This window comes from Pongo abelii, chromosome X (assembly GCF_028885655.2).
Source record: "Pongo abelii isolate AG06213 chromosome X, NHGRI_mPonAbe1-v2.0_pri, whole genome shotgun sequence".
In the NCBI taxonomy this organism is placed as follows: Eukaryota; Metazoa; Chordata; class Mammalia; order Primates; family Hominidae; genus Pongo; species Pongo abelii.
Genome location: NC_072008.2, coordinates 75,408,756 through 75,435,172, shown reverse-complemented (window position 1 = coordinate 75,435,172; position 26,417 = coordinate 75,408,756). Strand labels below are relative to the sequence as shown.

General features: G+C 37.4%; 1 protein-coding gene across 1 annotated transcript in view; it reads left to right on the top strand.

The window, feature by feature from the left end:
* The window catches only part of TEX11 (testis expressed 11), a 377,626-nt gene that overhangs the window by 303,560 nt on the left and 47,649 nt on the right, over positions 1–26,417 (top strand). Inside the window, exons 21-25 of the mRNA XM_024240693.3 lie at positions 3,153–3,193; positions 4,553–4,639; positions 6,704–6,774; positions 8,215–8,331; positions 17,434–17,506. Of these exons, the coding sequence (XP_024096461.1) occupies positions 3,153–3,193; positions 4,553–4,639; positions 6,704–6,774; positions 8,215–8,331; positions 17,434–17,506 (389 nt within the window). The remainder of the gene's footprint in view (positions 1–3,152; positions 3,194–4,552; positions 4,640–6,703; positions 6,775–8,214; positions 8,332–17,433; positions 17,507–26,417) is intronic.

The following is a 26,417-nucleotide window of genomic DNA, read 5'->3' as shown; positions in this document are numbered from 1 at the left end:
CGTGCCCCCAAGTCCATTGGTTCTGAGCCCAGCTCAGCACTAAGACTTGCAGTCCTTGTGGCCTAGACTGTCTTTCAAGTTTATTTAGAGCCCCAGAGCACTTTAGCCCATGATGACGAGGCTTGCTGGAATTCAGATTCCAACGACTGGGATGGGAGATTCCCCACTTGCTACAGCTGGTCCAAATGCTCCCTCTGTTAGCGGGAGTTGGCTGTGTTTAGCCCAGTTTTCCTTCCTGCTGTGACAGGGCAGCACTGAGTTCAGTGCAAAGTCTGATAATCTCTGCACACTCTCTCTTTCTCTAGTGCGCAGATTTCTCTGCACCAGGCAGCTGCTGGGGGATAGGGAAGGGGTGGCATTGGTGATTAAAGACTGTCTTTCCTACCCTCTTCAGTTCCTCTTTCAACAATATGAAGTTGGAACCAGATACTGTGAGTGCTCACCTGATTTTTGGTTCTTATGAGAGTCATTTTTTGTATGTAGACAGTGGTTAAATTTGGTGTTGCTACGGTGGGGGAGGATGATGGGTGGGCCTTCTGTTCCATAATCTTGCTCCACCCCTGTGTCTGAGAGTCTTTATTTTCCTTCACTTTTGAAGTATAATTTCACAAGGTACAAAATTCTGGGTTAGTGGGATTTTCTCTCAACATTTAAGTAATTTGCTTCAGTCTCTTCTTGTTTGTGTGGTTTCTGAGCAGAAGTGGAGTGTAATTCTTATCTTTGTTCCTCTTTAGGTAAGGTATTTTTTCCTCAGGCTTTTCTTCAGAATTTTGTCTGTATATTTTATTTTCTGTAGTTTGAAAATAAAATGCCTAGATGTCATTTTTTTGTCATTTGTCCTGTTTGATATTCTGAGCTTCCCGAATCTGTGATTTGATATATGTGACATTAATTTGGGGAAATTCTCAGTCATATTATTTGAAGTATTTCTTCTGTTCCATTACCTATTCTTCTCCTTCTGGTATTCCCATTACACATATGTTACACCTTTTGTAGTTGTCTCACAGTCCTTGGATATTCTGTTCTATTTTTTTCAGTCTTTGTTCTCTTTGCTTTTCAGTTTGGGAGGTTTCTGTTTATATACCCTCAAGCGCAGAGATTTTTTTTCCTCAGCTTTGTTCGATCTACTAATAAGCCCATCAAAGGTTTTCTCATTTCCGTTACAGTGTTTTTGATCACCAGCATTCCTTTTTGGTTCTTAGGATTTCCATCTCTCTGATTACTTTGCTGATCTGCCCTTGCATGCTGTCCACTTTATCCATTAGAGTCCTTACAATAATTGTCATAATCATGATCAATTATCATAGTTGTCTTAAATTCCCAGTCTGATAATTCCAACGTTCCTGCTATGTCTAGTTCTAGTGCTTGCTCTGTGTCTTCAAATTGTATTTTCTACCTTTTAGTATGCCTTCTAATTTTTTCTTAAAAGCTGGACATGATGTACCAGGTAAAAGGAACTACTATAAATAGGCCTTTAGTAATGTGGTGGTGAATTGTGGAGAGAGGGGAAGTATTATTATTATTATTATTATTATTATTATTATTATTATTATTGAGATGGTGTCTCGTTCTGTCACCCAGGCTGGAATGCAGTGGCATGATCATGGCTCACTATAGCCTTGACCCCCACCCAGGCCCAAGTGATCCTCACACCTCAGTCTCCAGAGTAGCTGGAACTGCAGGCATGTACAACCACAGCTGGCTGATTTTTAAATTTCTGTAGAAATGTGGTCTCACTGTGTTGCCCAGACTAGTCTCAAACTCCTGGATTCAAGCAATCCTCCCGCCGTGGCATCCAAAATGCTGGGATTACAGGCATGAGCCACTGCACCTGGCTGGGAAGCATTCTTTAGTCCTATGATTAGGTCTTGGTCTTTTAGTAAGCCTATACCTCTGGACTGTGAACTTCACAAGTGCTTCTCAGGTTTTTTCTCCCCCATTAAGTGGGACAGGATGGCTAGAGCGGACTGAATTTGAGTATTTCCCTTCTCTGAGATCAGTTAGGCTCTGATATACCCCAGAAGGTCAGGCTGTGGTTAAGCAGTTTCTCTTGAGAGCAATACTTGTTAAGAACAGGGTGCTCTGGCATGTTTTAAAGTGTTTTGTTTCCTCTACCCCCTGCAAGATGCATAAAGAGATTTTGCTCCAATATTCACTGAGTAGCTAACCAAGCTCCTGGAGGCAAAACTCACAAAACTGTGGGGGCCCCCCTATGGACTGGGTCCTCCTGAGTCTTTTAATTCAGATTTGTCCGCACTGAGCCTCCAGTGATTTGTCAGTTACGCTTCAGGTTTTCCTACTCCAGCATTGGTTCCCATGGTAGTTTCCACTTTTGAATCTCTGCTCTAGTAAGCTATGACTCCCTATCTTCGCCTGTCTCTCCAATTTTTGTGGCAGTGGCTTTCCCTTTTTCCTCTCCTCTCTTAGAGGTCCAAGAAGAGTTACTAATTTTTCAGTGTGTTCAGCGTTTTACTTTTTAGGAGAGACTGGCAACTTCCATGCTCCTTACATGCACAACTAGAAACCGGAAGTTCTCTTTTAAACTTTATATGCTTAAAGAAGCTTGACAGAGGGGTCAAGAAACCTGGGTCTACTCTTTTCTTCATCTGTAAAATGATGTGTCTGTACAAGATAAGTTGTTTTTTAAACTGCGTTCTTCAGAACCCTGGAAATTTTGTGGCACTGCATCAGGGACTTCCAGGAGGGTAAAGCTCCAAGCCTCCACCCACTCCTCGTTCAACCACAGCAGCTCAACTTTTATCTTTTCTTGTATATTAGACTTTTATACGATTTTATTTGAAATAAGGGTTCTGTTTCCCCCCTTCAAAAAAGCTTATAAATCACAGAGATCACCACCTGCTCTCAAGTGTTATGATCCTACAATATAAAACCTTGTCAGTCATTGAAATCCTTTGCTGAGAGTATATGAAGAAGTAGAAGAGAGAAAAAATATGAGGGCACTGGGAATGAGTAACTGTATCCTACAGTGGAGAAGAAGATTGTTGAAATGGTAGATTGGAGTCCTGAGCAAAAAACTTCACAATTTTGCATTTTCTTAGTTCAATTCTCAGGCACAAATAGTGTCCCTTTTTAGTTATGTTTTATAGTAAAGATTTGGAGCAGTTGGAAAATGTTCTTTTCTTTATTTTTAGGAAGAAAGAAATGGATCGACTTTTGACTTGCCTGAATAGAGGTAAATATCTCCCTGGTTATATTCAGTCCTTCATCTTGCCTCTATTCTCTGTTGAATTCTCCAAGTACACTAAGCACACCGACTTTAACCTTACGTTTGAGTTAAGCTTCATGCTCCCTATTAATCTTTGCCACAGGAATCTATTTTGGTTTCTTCATTCACAAGCAGAGGAAAGTGTGTCATCATTAGCATTCATCTCCAAATGTGATTTCAGTTCTGTTTTAATTCCTATTTATTTTAAGGACATTTCCTTCCTTCCCTCCCTCCCTCCCATCCCTCCCTCCCTCCCTCCCTCTCTTCCTTCCTACTTTCCTTCCTTCCTTCCTTCCCTCCTTCCTTCCTTCCTTCTTTCCCTCCTTCCCCCTTCCCTCCCTCCTTTCCTTTCCTTCTCTCCCTTCCTCCTTTCTCTCCCTCCCTGTCCCTCTACCTTTCTTTTCTAGTAGCCACTTGATCCTAACCTAAGAATTGAACAGGTGAAAAAGGATCAAGACAAATAAAAATACTCTGAACCCTGCTGTTTTTTCATACCCTCTGAATCAAATTCAGGTTGCATATTCTCTTATTTTGAAGCTGTCCACCCAAGTCTGTGCCATCTCCCTTATCTACTAATAATTTTTCCCTGTCCACTTTATTCAAGCTATCTCCTAGTTGTATCACATTTTTTTTCTAACTACATGCTTTTTTACATGGCATCCCTTTTAACAGATCTCCCATTTTTACTGTCCATGTACCTCTTTCCTTATGTCCAAAACACACCAAAAATTTCATATCTTAGAAATTCTATCCTGCTTATTGCAGTAGTTCAATTTTATACCTCAAATACCTGTCAGCAGGGTGTTAAACATAGCAAAGTGGTTTAGAAACCAGACCACTTCTTTTCAAAAGAGGAAAACTTTGCTGGTTGGCATTCTTATTTCTCAGAAAGACAATGCCTTCTGATACTGATAGCACATTCTGGTTCTGTCCTGAGCTTGCTGGCTCAGTAAATATTATGCCAGCATATTGATACTCTTCTAATTCTCAATCTCCATTTCAGTCTTTTAAACGATTGTTTCTATTCTTTATTTCCTCACATGTAAATCATATCTTTCTACCTCAGGTGGTGAATGATTGCACTAATTAAAATTATAAATCTCTCCAAAGACATGTTTGTTCCCCAGAGTTTGAGTTAACAACTTCTTGGAACTTGGTAATGCTTTTTGTCATTTTAATTACTTTTGGTATGCACCCCCACACACATACACAAAAAAGAACTTTCTAAATTCAAACTCCTGTGAGACTGTTCTTAAAGCAGGATTAAACAACTTTGCTAGAGTATAAAATAAAACCATCAGTATCAAATTTTCCTGTTTGATGCAGCCTTTGTGAAACTTTCTCAGCCTTTTGGTGAAGAAGCCTTAAGTTTGGAGTCAAGAGCTAATGAAGCTCAGTGGTTTCGAAAAATAGGTAAGAGGAAATTCTGTGGCTCTGGAAAACATTGTGGGGTGGTGGAATCAGACAGATGTGATTTCAAATTCTGAATCTTTCATTTGTAGCTGTGGGTACAGAGATAACTTGCTTAATCTGTTTTATTACTTATAAAATGGAAATAGTTATATATACCTCATGCAGTTATTAAGGGTTTTAAATGAAACAGCATATGTACTTTGTATCATAGTAGATACTCAAGGGACATTAGTTGTGTTCCTTTTCTATAGAAATGAGTCTAAGATGAAACTAATGAACTGTAACTACAGGTCCCTGAGGTTGTGCTCCTAAACTTGGTTTAGAATACTTAATTTTTTTTTTTTTTTTTTTTGAGATGGAGTCTCGCTCCGTCGCCCAGGCTGGAGTGCAGTGGTGTGATCTCGGCTCACTACCAGCTCCGCCTCCCAGGTTCACGCCATTCTCCTGCCTCAGCCTCCCTAGTAGCTGTGACTACAGGCACCCGCCACCATGCCTGGCTAATTTTTTGTATTTTTAGTAGAGACGGGGTTTCACCGTGTTAGCTGGGATGGTCTCGATCTCCTGACCTCGTGATCCACCCGCCTTGGCCTCCCAAAGTGCTGGGATTACAGGCTGAGCCACCGTGCCCGGCCTAGAATACTTAATTTATTTCTAAGTGTGATTGACCAAAAATGAACTATATACAATAATATGGATGAATCTCACAAACATAATGTTGAGGAAAAGAAGCCAGATATCGAAGAATACATATTGTGTTGTTCATTTTATTTATAATTTTTAAATGGGCAAAACTAATATATGGTGTAATAAGTCAGGATAGTGGTTACCCTAGAAAATTAGTTGGACTTGAAAGTTGTAGGAGCTTCAGGGTTTCTGGTAATGTTCAAGATCTTTCTTAATGTGGGTGCCAGACGCATGGATATGTCCACTTTGTGAAAATTCATCAAGCTGTACAATTATGAGTTGTGTAATATACTTTATAACGGCTCTATTTCAATAAAAATGATTTTAAAACTTGCGGAGGCAGTTACTGCAGTGATAAGTAAGCATGAGCAATTAAGCAGCAGTGCCACAAAGTGGACTGATTCTACATGAACCTCTCCCTGTGTTATGAGGTTTAATAGGGCTTTAATCCTGGGAGAAAGGGAATGAATACTACAATCTGACTTCTAAGAAACTGATGCAAATAATGAAAAATAACAAACATCTAAAATATAGACAAGTTTGGTGACTTTAATCTTTTGAAGGTTTGAAAAGGAATGTTTTTACTTTTACTGCATTTTAATTTGAATTTTCCAAGGGGAAGATGATGCTGACTAATGCCTGATGAGGGCTTCTACTGCTCTTTGGAAGATATTAATCTCTTCAGTAATTTTTCTCAACTCTTGATTCCAGTGTACCTTGTTCTTAGGTGAATTTTAACTTACTTTCAGCACTGCGAGTTGGTGAGCTCTATCCATGTTGATCTTCATTTTTAGATAGATTTGTGTCAACTAAGAATTTTTTTTTTTTTTTGAGACGGAGTCTTGCTGCCAGACTGGAGTGCAGTGGTGCCATCATAGCTCACTGTAACCTCAAATTCCTGGTGTCAGTCTTCTGGGACTATAGTTGTGTGCCACCACACCTGGCTAGTTTTGTTTTGGTTTGGTTTGTTTTTTAATTTTTTTGTATAGACGGAGTCTCTCTCTGTTGCCCAGGCAGGTTCAGGAACTCCTGGCCTCTAGCAATCCTCCTGCCTTGGTCTCCCAAACTTCTGGGATTATAGGAATGAGCCACCAAGCCTGGCCTCAGCTAAGAATTCTTATTGCATGTCCCCAATTTTAAAAAATTCAGCAGTACCTCCCTTGGTCATTGGTCTAGTGTTGAAGATTGGAATTGACGAGAGTCTCTAAATTTACCTGGAAAATTTTTCTTTAAAACCTAAAGTTAATTGTTTAAACCTTGAGAAACCCCTTACTAGTATGTTAATATCAAAGGTGTAAGTATCAGAAATTGTAATGGTACAGACTAAATGGTAGATTTTCATAATTTCATATTATTATGTTATTTCATGTTAATTTCCAGCTTGGAACTTGGCTGTGCAATGTGACAAAGATCCAGTGATAATGAGAGAGTTTTTCATACTTTCTTATAAGGTAAGTTTCTTTTAGTAAGTATCTCATGTATGGACCACAACAAGGCTATAACCACTATGGCTATAGTAAAGGGCTAAATATAGACTAGGATTGTCTCTTGATCTAGGAACTTCTAATATATATGTAAGCAGGAATGACCTAAGAAGAATTTGTTCCTTTTAGGGTATAACGTAAGAATGTGGGGCATATCTTTCTATACCAAAATATCAGAAACATTCATCAGGGAGCCTAAAGTTCTACCATTTAAAACTTATTTCTTTGCCTTTGAAGGGATCTCAGCCTCCCAAAGTCCTATATTAAAATGTAAATATCTTTAGGAGGGGAATACTCTAAGTAGTTGTTAATTACCAACACATTATGAAGAGTTATGGGAATAAGTCTACAAGAACATAGAATAAGTATCTGGGGATAGCAGGGGTTGAAAAAAGAGATAAGAAGCTTAGGCCTCCTTTATAACTTTCCTATAGCAGGTCCTGAGTGTAGTGATTTGTGAGTTTGTTATTTAATTATAAGCATTTTTAAATAGTCGTTGGCCTCCAAGGTAGAGGTTAAATGCCAGAAAGAGGACCAAGTATTGACAGGAAGATAAAAGGAGAAGGGCTAAAGAATATCCTTCACACACATTCAGGAATACGCAGTATGATATGTTGAGATCAATTAAATGTTAAGAGTTTTAGAGCTAGGAAGAACTATAAAGACTATCTAGCACAACTCCTTCATCTCACATAAGAGTAATCAGAGACCTAAAGAGATTGGGTGTCTTAAAATGCTATTAATTTAATAACAATGATGATTATGATCACTGAATGTTTGGGGAGATTAAGAAATAGTCTTTGCAAGTTTAGGCATGGCTGCCATTTTAATTAAGTGAAATAAATTGGTTTTAGTTTTGGCATTTGTGATGGGACTTGTAGGATTGGCATGTAAGAATCCAAATGGCCTAGAGTTTTATTGTAGTAGCTGGGAGTTTTTCCTAAAACTATACAATGTTAATGATGAGGTCATGACTAATGCCTGTCAAGATTTGACAATGCCTCTTTCAACCATGACAATATATATACTAATTTTGGCTCTATTCAATACAAAGGGGGAAATCTATTTGCCAGGGGAAAAATCACTTAGAAATTACAACATAAACCAAGAAGTAAATCACTAGATAGAAATACAAGGGCAAATGATACTACTTGTCACTGGAAAAGATAGGAATACTGTGAAGAAATGAAGCTTTTTATCTCTAGGAAGGTACTAAAAACAATGGAAAGTAATATAAAATTAAAAGCATAAATCAGTATTATAGTTTATATCATTTCTGTGGTGACATGTGCTTTTCCAGCTGAATTTTCTCATTCAAACAGGAAGTTGCTGATTTTCATTCTGATTGTTTGTGTTCACCTGGCAGAATTCTCACTATTCATTGATGTTCTGGTTACTTCTTATCAGATGTCCCAGTTTTGTCCTTCTGATCAAGTAATTCTGATTGCACGGAAAACATGTTTACTTATGGCAGTTGCAGTTGATCTAGAGCAAGGGAGAAAAGCTTCAACAGCTTTTGAACAGGTAATGTGCAACATTCAAAGAAAAGACAAGAGTTCAGTGTGCTATTTGATATGTTTGCCTTCCCTGATGCAGTTCTTTTTGATTCTCTTTAGAGAATCCTTTTCTCCACTCCAGCATCATCTTGATTTCAAAAGTTTGTAATGGCTAATTCCTTCCTAAGCAAAGGTTACTTTTGGCGTGGCCTCTTCTTTTAAGAAGATTAGATATCTCTTCTTTTAAAATTCCCCTTCCTGTGGACCACTCTTTCCAAAAATGTTTTTAAATATCTTTTATCTTCATTGTCTGCCTGTGATTATATACGGGTTTGGACTCCACTTTTGTTTCTTATCACATCTTCTAAGGAAGAACTCATCTGTTTCCATAGCTTTGATAGCCATCTGAAATTATTACTTATCTTGTTTTTATTCTCTCAATTGCATTTGCTTTCTTTTTCCCACATCCTTAAATATCTCATTAACTTAATTTCTACAAGACAGAATTCCTTACCTTTGCCTGAATTCCCCTATCAGATTCTTAAATGTTACCCCTTTTAGGAGCTATCAATATCACCGTCTCCCATACACCAGATTATTGGTTTGCTTTTAGCTGTTTACCTTTCTTCTTTCAATCTAAGAAAATTGTCTCCAAATCAGACCAATAGCATTTTTGTATGATTTTTAAGATCTAGATCTCTCTGCTTGGTTTCTCTTACCTGGACAAAGAAAACTTCCTAATTTCCCATACTTGTCACCTTCTCTCCTCTCCAAGTGTTATAAACCCCTTGCTGTTTATTCTCGTCCTCCTGTTAATCTCTTATTTCATATTGTTCTTTGGATCTGAAACAAACTCTCACCAGATCTATGCCAACTATTTCACTTCTTTTCCCTTCCATTGTTGAGTTCAACTCGAAAAACATTTGAGCACCAGACACTTTTCTAGGTACTGGGGATACAGAGATAAAGAAGCCAAAGTCCTTGCCTCTGAGGAGTAAAGGGGGCCCTCTTTTAAGAAGTCTTTTTATTTTAAAAGAAGATGAGAAAAGACTCTGCCTGCCCCAGAGCAAAATAAACAAACAAAAATTCTACTTAACAGGCAAAGGTAAATGTAATTTAATTCTCAATAGGGACTTTTGCTTTACTAAAAAATAGTAATAACATCTTATTTTTATATACTGCTTTTAAATTTCTAAAAGTCTTTCCTTTTTGGTTGGTAATCCTGAGTTTGTTTAATTTTTTATCTTAGTGAATAGAGATCAAATTGATGTGGGGGAAATTTCACAAACTCTTAAGTACAATCAGTATTTTGTTTGTTTCTAACTACCGTTCTTTTTTATTCTGTGTTCTTTCTCATGTACACCTCTGTGTTTTCTCAGAACTCTCTAAACTAGTAACCTTTCTATAATCTTCTTTGCTTTTGAAAGGATGTCTATTTAGATCATTGAAGATGCACTTCTGCCTTTTATCATCTAAGTGTGGTCCCTATGAATCAGACAGTGGTACTCTGTCTCTCTAAAGAATACTTGTTGATTTCTGTTGTATACATCTGCTCCCTGTTCTCTAAACCCTCATAAATGGGAATATTTCCAAATAAGTAGCTGATGAAGGAATATAGATGGACTGCATAGTTTTATCAACATTGCCTCTACCCTTCTGAGTATGAGTTAGGAGAAAGTGAGGGATAGGTAAAAATATATAGTAATTGTAATTTGTCAAGGAACCACACCTTTTTCCTAGAGCAGGAGTGGGTAAACTACTGCCAACTGGCCAAATCAGGCCCCAGGGGGGTTGTGGTTGAAAATAAAGAAAAATATGTAAAAGAGAATGTATATGGCTAGGAAAGCCTAAAATATTTACTGTCTGGCCTTTTATACAAAAAGTGTCCTGATCCCTATCCTTGATTATATTTTAACAGACTTATTGAGGCATAATTCACATGCCTTACAATTCACCCACTTAGGTATACAATTTATTGGTTTTTAGAATATTCTCAGAATTGTGCAACTATTGATACAATCTAATTTTAGAACATTTTTATCACCCTAAAAAGAAACCCCTTACCCATTTAGCAGTCACTTCTCATTGCCTGCCACCAGCACTAAGCAACCATCTACTTTCTGTCTGTATAGACTTGCCTATTCCAGATATTTCATATAAATGTCATCATCATCATATTTTATACAAAAGTCAAATGTTTTTTGATCTGTAGTCTTTTCTGACTGGCTCCTTTTATAAATGTCTAAATAACATTTTCAAGGTTCTTCGTGTTGTAGCATGTATCAGTGTTTCATTTCTTTTTATGGCTGAATTATATTCCATTGTATAAATATATCACATTTTTAAAATCCATTCATCCATTGATGGACATCTGGGTTGTTTCCAATTTTCAGCTCTTGCGAATAATGCCGTGATGAACATTTATGTACAAATTTTTGCATGGAAATCTGTTTTCATTTCTTTCAATATGAAATATACCTAGGAGTGGTATTGCTGGGTCATATAGTAACTCTATGTTTCATCATTTGAGGAATGCTGGAGTTTTTCAAAGCACCTGCACCATTTTACATTCCCACCAGGACTGAATGAGGATTCCAATTTCTCCACCTCCTTGCCACCACTTGTTATTATATCTTTTTAATTATAGCCGTCCTAGTGAGTATAAATTGATACCTCATTGTGGTTTTGATGTGCGTTTCCATGATGACTAATGATGTTGAGAATCTTTTCATGTGTTTATTGGCCATTTGTATATCTTCTTTGGAAAATATCTATTGAAATCTTTTTGCATTTATCTATTTATTTAGAGATGGAGTCTTGTTCTGTCACCCAGGCTGGATTGCAGTGGCACGATCTCAGCTCACTGCAACCTCTGCCTCCCAGGTTCAAGCGATTCTCCTGCCTCAGCCTCCCAAGTAGCTGGGACTACAGCCACACGCCACTGTGCCCAGCTAATTTTTGTATTTTTGTAGAGCCAGGATTTTGCCATGTTGGCCAGGTTGGTCTCAAACTCCTGACCTCAACTGATCTGCCCACCTTGGCCTCCCAAAGTGCTTCATGCTCATTTTAAATTAGCCTATTTGTCTTTTTACTACTGAGTTGTAATAATTCTTTATATATTCTTTATACTATACTCTTATCAAATACATGACTTGCAATTATTTTCTCCTGTTCTGTGGTTTGTCTTTTCCATTTCTTGCTAGTGCCCTTTGAAATACATTTTTAATTTTGATGATATCCATTTTATTTATTTTGTTATCATATCTAAGACCATTTTCTAATCCAAAGTCATGAAGGTTTACCTCAATGTTTTCTTGTAAGATTTTTTATATTTTCAGCTCTTACATGTAGATCTATGAACCATTTTGAGTTAATTTTTGTGTATGGTGTGAGATAGGGGTCCAACTTTATTGTTTTGCATTTGAATATCCATTTGTCCTAGTACTTTGTTGAAGACTGTTTTTTCCCCTTGAATTATCTTCGTGCGTTGTTGAAAATCACTTGACCATAAATGAGAAGGTTTATTCTCAATTCTATTCCATTGACATGTATGTCTGTCCTCAGGGCAATACCACATTGCCTTGATAATTATAGCTTTATGTAGTACATTTTGAAATAGGAAGGTGTTAGTCCTCCCTCATTGTTCTTCTTTTTAAAGATTGTTCTGGCTATTCTAGGTCCCTGGAATTTCCATTAGGACCAACTTGTTGATTTCTGCAAAAAAGCCAGCTGTGATTTTGATAGGGGTTGCATTGAAACTGTAAATCAGTTTAGGGAGAATATTAAAGCCTCTGATTCATGAACATGGAATATCTTTCCATTTATTTAGGTTTTTCACTTCTTTCAACAATGTTTTATGGTTTTCAGATTATAAATTTTTCACTACTTTTTGTAGTCTATTCAGATTTTGTATTTCCTCTTGAGTCAGTTTTAGTAGTTTATCTTTCTAGAAATTTATCCATTACATCTAAGTTATAGAATTTGTTGGTTTACAGTTGTTCATAGTATTCCCTTATAGTCCTCTTTATTTTTGTAAGGTCAGTAGTGATACCTCCTCTTTTACTCCTAATTTTAGTTATTTGTGTCTTCTCTCTTTTTGTTCTTGGTCAGTATAGACAAAAGTATATCAATTTTGTTGTTCTTTTCAAGAACCAACTTTTGGTTTCATTTTTTCTATTGCACTTCTAGTCTTTATTTCATTAATTCCCACTCAAATCTTCATTCTGCTTGTTTACAGTTCAGTTTGCTTTTGTTTTTACAGCTTCTTAAGGTAAAACTTGGAGTTACTGATTTGAGATATTTCTTTTTTTAATATCAACTTTTGCAGCTATAAATTTCCCTTTAAGAACTGCATTAACTGCATCCCATAAATTTTGGTATGTTGTATTTTTTTCATTCGTCTCAAAATATTTTCTAATTTTCATTGTGTTTCCTGTTTGACCCATTTATTATTTAGGAATCTGTTGTTTAATTTTCACGTATTTGTGAATTTCCCAAATTGTTTTCTCTTGCTGATTTTTAGTTTTATTCCACTGTGATCAGAGTACATACTTTGTGACTTCAATTATTTTAAATTTATTTGAAGTTTGTGTTATGGCCTAGCATGTGAGCTATCCTAGAGAAAGTGCCATGCATGTGTGCTTGAGAAGAATGTACATTCTACTTGGGTTAGTGAAATGTTTTATGGCTATTAGGTCTAGTAGGTTGATAGTGTTGTTCAAGTGTTCTATATCCTTGATGGTTTTCTGCCTACTTATTCTATTCATTACTTAAAGTGGGCTATTGAAGTCTCCAACTAATAAAAGTTGAATTATCTATTTCTTTCTTCAATCCTACCCAGTTTTGCTTTATATTTTGGGGGCTCTGTTGTTAGGTCATATATGTTTATAATTGCTATACATTTCCAATGGATTGGCCCTCTTAACATTATAAAATTTTCCTCTTTGTCCCTAGTATTTTTTTTTGTTTTAGAGTCTATTTTTGTCTTATATTAGTAGTGTCACCCTAACATTCTTATGGTCAATGTTTCCATATCATAATTTTTTCCATCCTTTCACAATCAACCTGTTTATTTGTCTCTGAACCTAATATGTGTCTCTTGTAGACAGAATGTAGTTGGGTCATCTTTGTTTCAATATGATAATCTTTGTCTTTTATTGGGTTGTTTAATGCAGTCACATTTAATGTTACTATTTTTATGGTTGAATTTACTTCTGCTACTTTACTTTTTGGTTTCTATGTATCTCATGTATTTTTTATTCCTGATTTTCTCCTTTACTCTTTTCTTTTGCATTAAGTGAATGTTTTCTAATGTAACATTTTTGGTCTTTTAATGATTTTTACACAATATTTGAGTTATTTTCTTAGTGGTCACTCTGGGGCTTACAATATAGATCTTAATTTATCAGAATCTACATTAGATTATAAACCCAATTTCAGTGAGATATAGAAATGCTATTCCTATTAGCTCTGTTCTCTCCTCTTTTTTATGCTATTTTGTTATACACATTACATCTATATATGCTCCAAACACAACAATACATCTTATAGTATCACTTTATAGAATTTTAAGTATTTTAAAGAAACTCAGAGAAGAGGCCAGGTGTGGTAGCTCACACCTGTAAACCTAGCACTTTGGGAGGCCGAGGTGGGCAGATCACTTGAGGTCAGGAGTTCAAAATCAGCCTGGCCAACATGGTGAAACCCCATCTCTAATAAAAATACACAAAAAATTAGCTGGGCATGGTGGCAGGTGCCTATAATCCCAGCTACTCAGGAGGCTAAGGCAGGAGAATCACTTGAATCCGGCAAGTGGAGGTTGCAGTGAGCCAAGATCGCGCCATTGCACTCCAGCCTGGGCAACAAGAGCGAAACTCTGTCTCAAAAATAAAGAAACTTAGAGAAGAAAGTATATTATGGTTTCTTATATTAAGCATCTTACTTACCTTTTATGCTTTTCCTCATTTTTTCCTGTAGATTAGAGTTACTGCATGGTCTCTGGATTAGTCTGTTCTCTCACACACTATGAAGAAATACTTGAGACTGGGTAATTTATAAAGGAAAGCAGTTTAATTGACTCATAGTTCCACATGGCTGGGGAGGGCTCAGGAAACTTAGAATCATGATGGAAGGCACCTCTTCACAGGGTAGCAGGAAAGAGAATGAAAGCCGAGTGAAGTGGGAAGCCGCTTACAGAACCATCAGATCTTGTGAGAATTTACTATCACGAGAATAGCATGGGGGAAACTGCCCCCATGATTCAATTACCTCCCACTGGGTCCCTCCCACCACACATGGGGATTATGGGAACTACAAGTCAAGATGAGATTTGTGTGGGGACACAGCCAAACCATATCAGTCTCATTTTCTTACTCCAAAACAACTTTCTTCCCACCTGCCTCTTGTGCTGTTATTGTCAAATATATTTCATTTCTATATGTCAGAGGCCCAACAATACAAATATATAGTCACATATATGTGTATATATATTGTTTTTTTAAAACAAGAGAAGAAGAAATGTACATTTATATTAATACTGTCTTTTATAATTATATAATTAATGCTACCAGTGCTCTTTGTTTTTTCATCTGGATTCAAATTACTGTCTGGCATTACTTGCTTTTCAGCCTGAAAGATTGTCTTTTAGCAACGAATTCTCTCAGCTCTTGTTTATCCAGGGACATCTTTATTTCACCTTCTCTGAATAATAGTTTTTCTAGGTATTAGATTATTAGTAGAGTTTTATTTTTCTTTGATCACTTTGGATATGTTGTCCCACTGCCTTCTGGCCTTTATTGTTTTTAATGAGAAATCAGCTATTAATCTTAATCACCCTTACATGTGGCGAGTCATGTTTCTCTTTGCTACTTTCAAATTTTTCTTTGCCTTTTACCATTTTGTAATGTATCTTGGTTGGATATCTGTGTTTCTTGATCCCACCTAGAGTTTTTTGGGCTTCTTGAGTGTGTAGATTATTGTTTTTCATCAAAATTAGGGAATTTTCAGCCATTTGTTTAAAATATTTTTTCTCTTTTTCTCTCCTTTTCTTTTGGTAATCCCATTATGGGTATACTGGTGTGCCTAATGGTGTCCCATGTTTTACTGAGGCTTGGTTTATTTTTTTTCTTTTTCATTCTGCTCTCATATTTCGTAATCTCTACTAATCTATCTTCATGTTTGCTGATTGCTTCCTCTGCTAAGTCAAACCTAATGTTGATACCCACTAGTGAGTTTTAAAATTTCATTTATTGTAGCTTTCAACTCCAGAATTTCCATCTGATTTTTATAATTTTTATCCTTTTATTGAGATTCATTTTTGATGAACATTTTTATCATACCTTCTTTCTTTAACTGTGGTTTCATTTAGTTATTTGAATATATTTAAAATAGCTGCTTTGAATTCTGTGTCTATTAAGTTTAACATCTGGGCCTTTTCAGAATCAGTTCCTGTTACCTGCTTTTTTCCTATGTAGAAGTCACACTTTCCTGTCTCTTTGCATATCTTGTAATTTTCTGTTGAAAACTGGACGTTTTAGATAATATGTTGTAGTATCTTTGGGTACTGATCTCCCCATGGGGTTTGTGGATGTTAATGTTTGCTTCTTTATTTGTTTAGTGAATTAGCTATAGGGAAATAGTGAAGTCTATTTTCCCCATGGTACATAGACTCTGATGTCACTCTTTGGAAGGCACAGTCTTTGCCTGTGCAAAGACTGCTTATACCTCCCTCTGGTAAAGGATGACAGTGATTTTAGGAGGGTTCTTTATTACTCTTTTCCTGATCTGACCTCTTAAGCTTCTAGATGACCTTCTTCTATTGGTAGCACATCCAGCTGTTAGTGTTGACTAATTGCTAGGTGATTACTGTGTGTGCATGTGTGTGTGTGTGTGTATGTGTTAAAATGCTCTCGTGCATAAATTGCCCCACAGCCTGTTCCAATTAAAATAGGACCCCTTTGAAGGAATAGAAATCTTCTTAGCTGTCTCTTCACATACTTCTCTCTATAAACTTCTAGTTGATCTATTATTTTCTTCTTAATATCATCGAGCTACCAATCTCCTCTTAATTGCTCACTACCAAAATCTCCATGATTTTTTACAGTGTCCTTAGACTTGAACTTCCCCATGCTCTGTTCCAATTAAAGTCATTTCCTTTAGGGAGTGCTATAGATCTGCCTCTCCTACTGGGCAGAAACTGAACCACTGTTTTGGAGCTAGGGGCAGGGACAGTGGCCCACTTCTGTCAGAGTGACAATCCAACTGTATGAGTGGAAGACTGGGCAAGAGTTGTAGTCCCTGATATTCTTGGCTTGCTGCTCCCAGCATGGACACTCTATCCTATAAGCAGCTGAGATGAGAGCTGAGATGAGAGAGCTGAGATGAGATGAGATTGAGACCCAGGATCCTGAGCTTGCAATGCCTGGGATAGAGCTTTTGCCTTACAAATAGAGGCTGGGTAGAGAAAGAGAGTTCTAGGCCTCTGAGCTATGCTTGTTTATAATAGAGCTTCTACAGTAGAGATCTGGGGGGATGAGAAGTGCCAGCATTCTGGCCCTTCAAAGAATCCCTAGCCAAGAAACTGGAGGTAGAGAGAGTCCTATCTTCTTGGCCACACCCACCTAAAGTAGTGCTTACATCACACTGAGCTGGCGGGTGGTGAGTGAATCATAGCTTAAATGTCACGGGCTCTTACTGTTCTTACTAAGACTTAGTAGATTTCCTGGAATAAATGTTTCTTCATTTTCTCTATACCCTCAGGGCAATTTCCTGAGCCTTTACATGATTATGTTTTCTAATTTTCACTAGTTATGATGATTGTTTTGCTGAGGAGAGGATCCATGGAGCTCCTTACACAACCATTCTAGAAGTGTTTCTCTTCTGTTCTAGATTGTTAAAGAAATTGATAATGCTCAAGATTTTCTATTTAATCCTCATTTTTCTGAAACAATAAGGAAATGTGCAAATAGAGGCTAATATTTCTGTATAAACTCCAAAATGTTCAGTTTAAACTATCATTTTTCTATTAATTTATTTCTACCTGTTTTTAATGAAAATGATATGAGATTATATTAATTTGCTTAAAGTTCTTTTTTGTTGGGACTAATTATCTTGTTACATTGTTGCCAAACAGACCATGTTCCTGAGTCGTGCACTTGAGGAGATCCAGACATGCAATGACATCCAGAATTTCCTGAAACAAACAGGTACAGTAGGAACTGGAAATTTGGTAACACAGTTTGAAAGGAGCTTAGAATCTGAATAAACAAGTCTTTTGTCACCAGAAATTTGTGCCACTGCGGTACTTGATAACCAGTCAAATGTTTTTTTTTCTGTTGTTTTGTTTTTTTGAGATAGGGTCTCACTGTGTCACCCAGCCTGGAGCACAGTGGCGTGATCTTGGCTCACTGCAACCTCTGCCTTCTGGGTTCAAGCAATTTTCCCACCTCAGCTTCCTGAGTAGCTGGGAATACAGGCATGCACTACAACGCCTGGCTAAACTTTTGTATTTTTTGGTAGAGATAGGGTTTCACCATGTTGGCCAGGCTGGTCTTGAACTCCTGACCTCAAGTGATTTGCCCACCTTGGCCTCCCAAAGTACTGGGATTACAGGTGTGAGCCACCACTCCCAGCCCAAATGATTTTTTAAGAGCTGATTTTGTTTCCACTCTATATCAGTATTGACTCTGTAACACACAGATTAAGAATATTTTTTACTTTGCTTTATATGAAAGTATAGCATTAAATATTTTATTATTGTTTAACATAATATTATTAATCTTAGATCACTAGATTTAATGTCTAATTTAATCAAGCTTTAAGTTTGACTAAATGTAGGCTAGTCTTCACAATCAAGATAACAGATACTGCTAATATTTTGTTATAAAATTATCTAAATAGGCTGTGTGCAGTGGCTCACGCCTGTAATCCCAGCACTTTGGGAGGCCAAGGTGGGCAGATCACCTGCGGTTAGGAGTTTGAGGCCAGCCTGACCAACATGGAGAAAGCCCGTCTCTACCAAAAGTACAAAGTTAGCCAGGCATGGTGGTGCATGCCTGTAATCCCAGCTACTCAGGAGGCTGAGGCATCCTTGAATCTCTTGAACCCAGGAGGCAGGGGTTGCAGTGAGCCAAGATCACGCCATTGCACTCCAGCCTGGGCAACAAGAGCGAAACTCTGTCTCAAAATAAATAAATAAATAAATAAATAAATAAATAAATAAAATAATTTAAACGGTAAGCCTTTGGAAGTTATTTAATATCTTGATACTATTTCCTCATTAAATGTGGTATTGTCTTTTAGGTTTAGACTGAAGTTTTTACAATGTGTTTTTCTGTCCCTGTTTCAGAATTTGTTAAAATCAATGGATATTCAATTGAATTACATGCTTTTTCAGACTTTATGGAGATAGTCATATTTTTCTCTTTTGAACTATTAATATATTGAGTTATAATAATAGATTTTAGAAAATTAAGTCATCATTTCATTCCTGGAATAAACCCTATTTGGTCATAATATGTTATTATTTTAATATGTTGATGAATTCTGTTTTCCAACATTTAGAAATTATTGGTCTGTCACTTTGTTTTCACTTATGTGTTATGTCTTTGGCAGTTTGAGTATCAAATTATAGGAATTATAAGGAAGAACATAAACACATAACATTTAATTTACTTCTCTTAGTCTATGACAGTCACTTAAATGAATAAAAACAACAAAAAGTAAAGATAGAGAAAACCCAAATAAAATACTTACTATAGAAGATTTAATGGAAGTAAAACTCTGTAGCCTGAAAATATACTGTGTATCCTGAGAACAGACAACATATCATCTTTTCGTGTGCTTTTGAAGTTTTACAAAATTGATGTCAAGGAAGACCTGAATAAATTCTAAGACATGTAAATAAAACAGACAACATCATCTGATCACAATGCAAAAACTAGAGATTAATATTGGAATCTTTTTTTTGAAAAACCTTACTACCTGGACATTTTTTAAAAACCCAAACTACAGTATACCTAGGATCTAATGGTAATGAAAATAACTCATAGTAGAATTTAAAGTGCTAAAGCAGTGCTCAGAGCAAAATTCATTGCCTTCGTGACTTTTCTTTAAGCAAGTATGCAGCGGCTCATGCCTGTAATCCCAGTACTTTGGGAGGCCGAGGTGGGTGGATCACATGAGGCCAGGAATTCGAGACCACCCTGCCAACATGACGAAACCCCATCTCTACTAAAAATACAAAAACCAGCCAAATATGGTGGCGTGTGCCCGTAATCCCAGCTACTCGGGAGCCTGAGACACGAGAATCGCTTGAACCCCGCAGGCGGAGTTTGCAGTGAGCCTAGATTGTCCACTGCACTCCAGCCTGGGCAGCACAGCAAGACACTGTTTCCAAAAAAATAAAAAATAAAAAAATATGTCAGAATGCTAACTGTCCACCAAAAAAAATGAATTTCTTCTGTTTTAGGAATACAACTAGACTATAGATAGATAGAGAGATATAGTGAGATAGAGATAAATGTCTTGCTATATATACATATATATAGTCTAAGTATATTTTTATACACACAGCTAGACTATATACATATATATATGTATCTATATAGTCTATATATAGACTTCAGGCAATCTTCAGAGGTTTTTTTAACTGTCTATACATTATAGAGATTTAATGGCTGTAGTTAATTAAGGTGACTAATATCAGAATGAAGGAAAGTAAAATTCCCTATTGGAAAACAGTACATTATTTCATGAAAGTTTTGTGGTAAAATATATATAACATAAAATATGCTGTTTTAACATGGACACAGGAAGGGGAACATCACACTTCGGGGACTGTTGTGGGGTGGGGGGAGGGGGGAGGGATAGCATTGGGAGATATACCTAATGCTAGATGACGAGTTAGTGGGTGCAGCGCACCAGCATGGCACATGTATACATATGTAACTTACCTGCACATTGCACACATGTACCATAAAACCTAAAGTATAATAATAATAATAATAATAATAATAATAATAATAAAAAATATGCTGTTTTAATCATTTTTAAGTGTACAGTTGTACAACCATTACCACTATCTATTTTTAAATTTTTTCATCATCCCAAACGGAAACTCTGCATCCATTAAAGCATAATTTCCCCATTCCCCCTTTCTCCAGCCCCTGGTAACCTCTCATATGCTTACTGCCTCTATGAATTTGCCTATTCTAGATATTTCTTTTTTTTTTTTTTTTTGAGTTGGGGTTTTGGTCTGTTGCCTAGGATGGAGTGCAGTGGCACAATCATAGCTCACTGCTGCCTTGAACCCTGCACTCAAGCTATCCTCCCACCTTGACCTCCTTAAGTGCTGGGATTACAGGTGTGAACCACCATGCCCAGCCCTAGATATTTCCTTTAAGTGAATCATACAATATTTGTCCTTTTGTAACTGGCTTATTTCACTTAGCATAATGTATTCAAGATTTGTCCATGTCATAGCGTGTGTCAAAATTCCCTTCCATTTTAAGGCTGAATTCTATTCCATCATATGGTGTATTAGTCCATTTTCATACTGCTATAAAGAACTACCTGAGACTGGATAATTTATAAAGGAAAGAGGTTTAATTGACTCACAGTTCAGCATGGCTGGGGAGGCCTCAGGAAACTTAGAATCATGGCAGAAGGTGAAGGGGAAGCAAGGCACCTTCTTCACAAGGTGGTGGGAAGGAGAAGTGCCGAGTGAAGGGGAAGAGTCCCTTATAAAACCATCAGATTTCATGAGAACTCACTATCACGAGAATGGCAAGAGGGAAACTGCCCTCGTGATTCAATCACCTCCACCCAGTCTCTCCCTTAACACATGGGAATTATGGGGATTACAATTCAAGATGAGATTTGGGTGGAGACACAAAGCCTAACCATATCATTCCACCCCGGACCCTCCCAAATCTCATGTGCCTTTCACATTTCAAAAGCAATCATGCCTTCCCAACAGTCCCCCAAAGTCTTAATTCATCCCAGCATTAACCCATAAGTCCATGTTCAAAGTCTCATCTGAGACAAGGCAAGTCCCTTCCACCTGTGAGCCTATAACAGCAAAACCAAGTTAGTTTCTTCCTAGATAAAATGGGGGTACAGATATTGGGTAAATACACCCATTCCAAATGGGAGAAATTGGCCAAAACAAAGAGGCTACAGGCCCCATACAAATCTGAAATCCAGCAGGGCATCAAATCTTAAAGCTCCAAAATGATCTCCTTTGACTCCATGTCTCACATACAGGTCATGCTGATGCAAGAGGTGGGTTCCCATCGTCTCGGGCAGCTCTGCCCCTGTGGCTTTGCAGGGTACAGCCTCCCTCTTGGTTGCTTTCATGGGCTGGCATTGAGTGTCTGTGGCTTTTCTGGGTGCACAGTGCAAGCTGTCAGTGGATCTACCATTCTGGGGTCTGGAGGACGGTGGCCCTCTTCTCACAGCTCCACCAGGCACTGCCCCAGTGGGGACTTTGTGTGGGGGCTCCAACCCCACATTTCCCTTCCTCACTACCCTAGCAGAGGTTCTCCATGAGGACTCCACCCCTGCAGCAAACTTCTCCATGGACACACATTTGTTTCCATACATCCTCTGAAATCTAGGTAGAAGTTCCCAAACCTCAATTCTTGACTTCTGTGCACCCACAGGCACAACACCACATGAAAGCCACCAAGGCTTGGTGCTTGCACCCTCTGAAGCAATGGCCTGAGCTGTATGTTGGCACCTTTTAGCCATGGCTAGGATGTGGCTAAAAGTCACAGTTCCAAGAGTACACAAAGCAGAGAAGCCCTGGGCCTGGTCCAGGAAACCATTTTTCCCTCCTAGGCCTCCAGACCTGTGATGGGAGGAGCTGCCTTGAAGGTCTCTGACGTGCCCTGGAGACATTTTCCCTATTGTCTTTGTGATTAACATTGGGCTCCTCGTTACTTATGCAAATATCTGCAGCCAGCTTGAATTTCTCCCCAGAAAATGGGTTTCTCTTTTCAGTTGCATTGTCAGGCTGAAAATTTTCCGAACTTTTATGCTCTGCTTCCCTTTTAAACATAAGTTCCAATTTCAGATCATCTCTCTCAAGTTCATAGTTCCATAGGTCTCTAGGGCAGAGGCAAAATGCCACCAGTCTCTTTGCTAAAGCATAGCAAGAGTGACCTTTGCTCCAGTTTCCAAGAAGTTCCTCATCTCCATGTGAGATTATGTCAGCCTGGGCTTCACTGTCCATATCACTATAAGCATTTTGACCAAAATCATTCAACAAGTCTCTAGGAAGTTCCAAACTTTCCCACATCTTCCTGTCTTCTAAACCCTCCAAAGTGTTCCAACCTCTTACCTGTCACCCAGTTCCAAAATCACTTCCACATTTTTGGGTCTCTTTATAGCAGTACCTCACTCTACTGGTACCAATTTACTGTGTTAGTCCATTCTCACCATTTTACATTCCCACCAGGAAATGTATCTTAATTTCTCCACCTCCTTGCTAACACTTGTTGTTTTCCATTTTTTATTATTATAGCTATTCTAGTAGGTTAAATAGTATCTCATGGTTTTGATTAGTATTTCTCTGATGACTAAAGATGCTGAGCATCTTTTCATGTGCTTATTGGTTATTTGTATTTCATCTTTGAGGGAGGGAAAGTCTATTCAAGTTCTTTGCCCATATTTAAAATTGGGTTGTTTTTTGGTGTTGAGTTTTAGTATTTCTTTATATATTCTGTATATTAAACCCTTATCGGGTATATGATTTGCAAATATTTTCTCCTGCATGTTTTCTTTTCACTTTGTTGATAATGTCCTTTGATGTAAAAAAAGTTTTTAACTTTGATGAAGTCCAGTTTATCTACCTTTTCTTTTGTTGCTTGTGCTTTCAGTGTCGTGTCAAAGAATCCATTGCCAAATCCAAAGTCATGAAGATTTATTCCTATATGTTCTTTTATGGTTTTAGCTTATATGTGTGGGTAATTTATCCATTTTGAGTTCATTTTTATATTCAATGGTGTAGTAGGCATCCAACTTCATTCTTTTGCCTGTGGAAATCCAGCTGCCACCACGCCATTTGTTGAAGAGACTATTATTTTTTGTTTGTTTGTTTGTTTGTTTGTTTTGAGACGGAGTTTTGCTTGTTGCCCAGGCTGGAGTGCAATGGCACAACCTTGGCTCACTACAACCTCCTCCTCCCTGGTTCAAGCGATTCTTCTGCCTCAGCCTCCCAAGTAGCTGGGATTACAGGCATGCACCACCATGCCCGGCTAATTTTGTATTTTTAGTAGAGGTAGGGTTTCACCATGTTGGTCAGGCTGGTCTCGAACTGCTGACCTCAGGTGATCCACCCACCTCGGCCTCCCAAAGTGCTGGGATTACAGGTGTAAGCCACCACACCTGGCCTGAAGAGACTATTCTTTGTCCCATGTAATGGTCTTGACACCCTTGTTGAAAATCAGTCTGCCATAGATCTATTGGTTTATTTCTTAACTCTCAGTTCTATTCTGTTGGTCTATATGTCTATCTGTATGGTAGTACCACACTGTTTTATTACTGTAGCTTTCTAATAAGCTTTGAAACAGAGAAGTGTTGGCCCTCCAGCTTTGTTCTTTTCAAGATTCATTCTGAACTATTGGGGCGCCTTACAATTCCATATAAATTTGAGAATTGACTTTTTCATTTCTGTAAAAAGAGGCTGGTGGAATTTTGATAGGGATTACTTAGCGTAATATAAGTTTTGAAGTGTTGACATCTTAACAATATTAAGTCTTCCAATCCATAAATGTAGGCTGTCTTTTCATTTATTTAGGTCTTCTTTAATGTCTTTCATCAGTGTGTTATAATAATCATTGTACAGATCTTCCACCTTCTTGGCTAAATTTATTCTTTTGAATACTATCGTAAATGAATTGTTTTCTTAATTTCCTCTTTAGATTGTTCATTGCTGATGTATAGAAACACAATTGATTTTTGCATGTTGATCTTGTACCTGCAGCTTTGCCGAATTTGTAGCTTTCTTGTGGTTTCTTTGGGATTTTCTATACGTAGGGTCATGTCATCTGTGAACAGTGAGAGTTACACTTCTTTCTGTTTACTTTGGATGCCTTTTGTTTCTCTTTGTTGCCTAATTTATCTGGCTAAAACTTCCTGTACAATGTTGAATAGCAAACTTCCTGTACAACGTTGAATAGCGATAGTGAGAGAGGGCATCCTTGTCTTGTTCCTGATCTTAGGGGTGAGCTTCCACCATTGAGTATAATTTTAACTGTGGAATTTTTTTTAATGCCCTTTATCAGGTTGAGGCTATTCCCTTCCATTCCTAGTTTATCTTGAAAATATTTTGGATTTTATCACATGATTTTTCTGCATCAATGAATATGACCTTTTTTCCTTTTTTCTATTGATGTGGTATATTGCATTAATTGATTTGCTTATGTTGAACCACCCTTGCGTTCTTGGGATAAATCACACCTAATCAGATTCTATAATCCTTTAATATGCTGTAAGATTTGGTTTGCTAGTATTTTGTTGGGTTTTTTTTATTGATATCCATAAAGAATATTGGTTTGTAATTTTCTTTTCTTGTGATGTCTACATTTGGCTTTAGTATCAGGGTAATGCTGGCTTCATAGAAGAAGTTAAGAAGTATTCCCTCCTCTTCCATTATTTGGAAGAGTTTGAGAAGAACTGCTGTTTATTCTTCTTTAAATGTTTGGAAGAATTCACCAGTGAAGCCATCTGGTCCTGGACTTCTGTTTATTGGGAGGTTTTAAATTACTTATTTAATCTCTTTACTTGTTATAGGTCTGTTGAGATTTTCTATTTCTTCTAAAGTCAATTTAGTAATTTGTGTGCTTTTGGGAATTTGTCATTTTATCTAAGTTATCTAATTTTTTGATGTACAGTAGTTCATGGTAATCTCTATTTGTGATTCAATTTTTGGAAGGTAAAATCAAGAGTTGTTAGAGGCAAATTGGGCGCTTGATTAAAATAGGATCTGGTAGTTCTGTTTTTAGTTATTTGAGAAATCTTCACACTGTTGTCCATGGAAGCTCTACTGATTTACATTCCCACCAGCAGTGTAAAGCATTTCCTTTTCTCTGCATCCTTGCCAACGTCGTTATTTTTTGACATTTTAATAATGGACATCCTGACTGGTGTAAGATGATATGTCATTGTGGTTTTAATTTGCATTTTTCTGATGACTTTTCAATCCAGCAATGCCACTGCTGGGTATCTACCCAAAGGAAAAGAAATTATATATTAAAAAGATACCAGCACCCATATGTTTATTGCAGCACTATTCACAGTTGCAATGATACAGAGTCAACCTACGTATCCATCAATGGATGATTGGACAAAGAAAATGTGGAATCAAGATACACACAATTAAGTAGTATTCAGCCATAAAAATAGAATGAAATCAGGTCATTTGCAGTAACGTGGATGAAACTGGAGGCCATTATCTTAAGTGAAACAACTCAGAACCGGAATGTCAAATACTGCATGTTCTCACTCATAAGTGGGAGCTAAATAAAGTATGCACATGGACACAGAGTGTGGAATAATGGACACTGGAGACTAGGAAGGGTGAGATGGTGGGAGGGGGTTAAAGGATGAGAAATTACTTAATAGGTACAATGTACATTATTTGGGTGATGGTTACACTAAATACCCAGACTTCACTACTACTTAATATATCCATGTAACAAAACTAAACTTGTGTCCTTTAAATTTATATAAATTAAAAATAAAAATAAATAAATAAATAGGATCATGAGTGCCCAATAAACAATACTTGGTTACCTATTTAAACAAAGTGACAATCAAACATTTAAAAATAAACATAGGGCTTTGGAAGGCCGAGGTGGGTGGATCACCTGAAGTCAGGAGTTCAAGACCAGCCTGGCCAACATGGTGAAACCCCGTCTCTACTAAAAATACAAAAATTAGCTGGGTGTGGTGGTGCATGCCTGTAATCCCAGCTACTCGGGAGGCTGAGGTAGGAGAATTGCTTGAACCTGGGAGGTGGAGATTGCAGTGAGCCGAGATTGCGCCACTGCACTCCAGCCTGGGAAACAGAGTGAGATTCCATCACAAAAATAAATAAATAAATAAATAAAT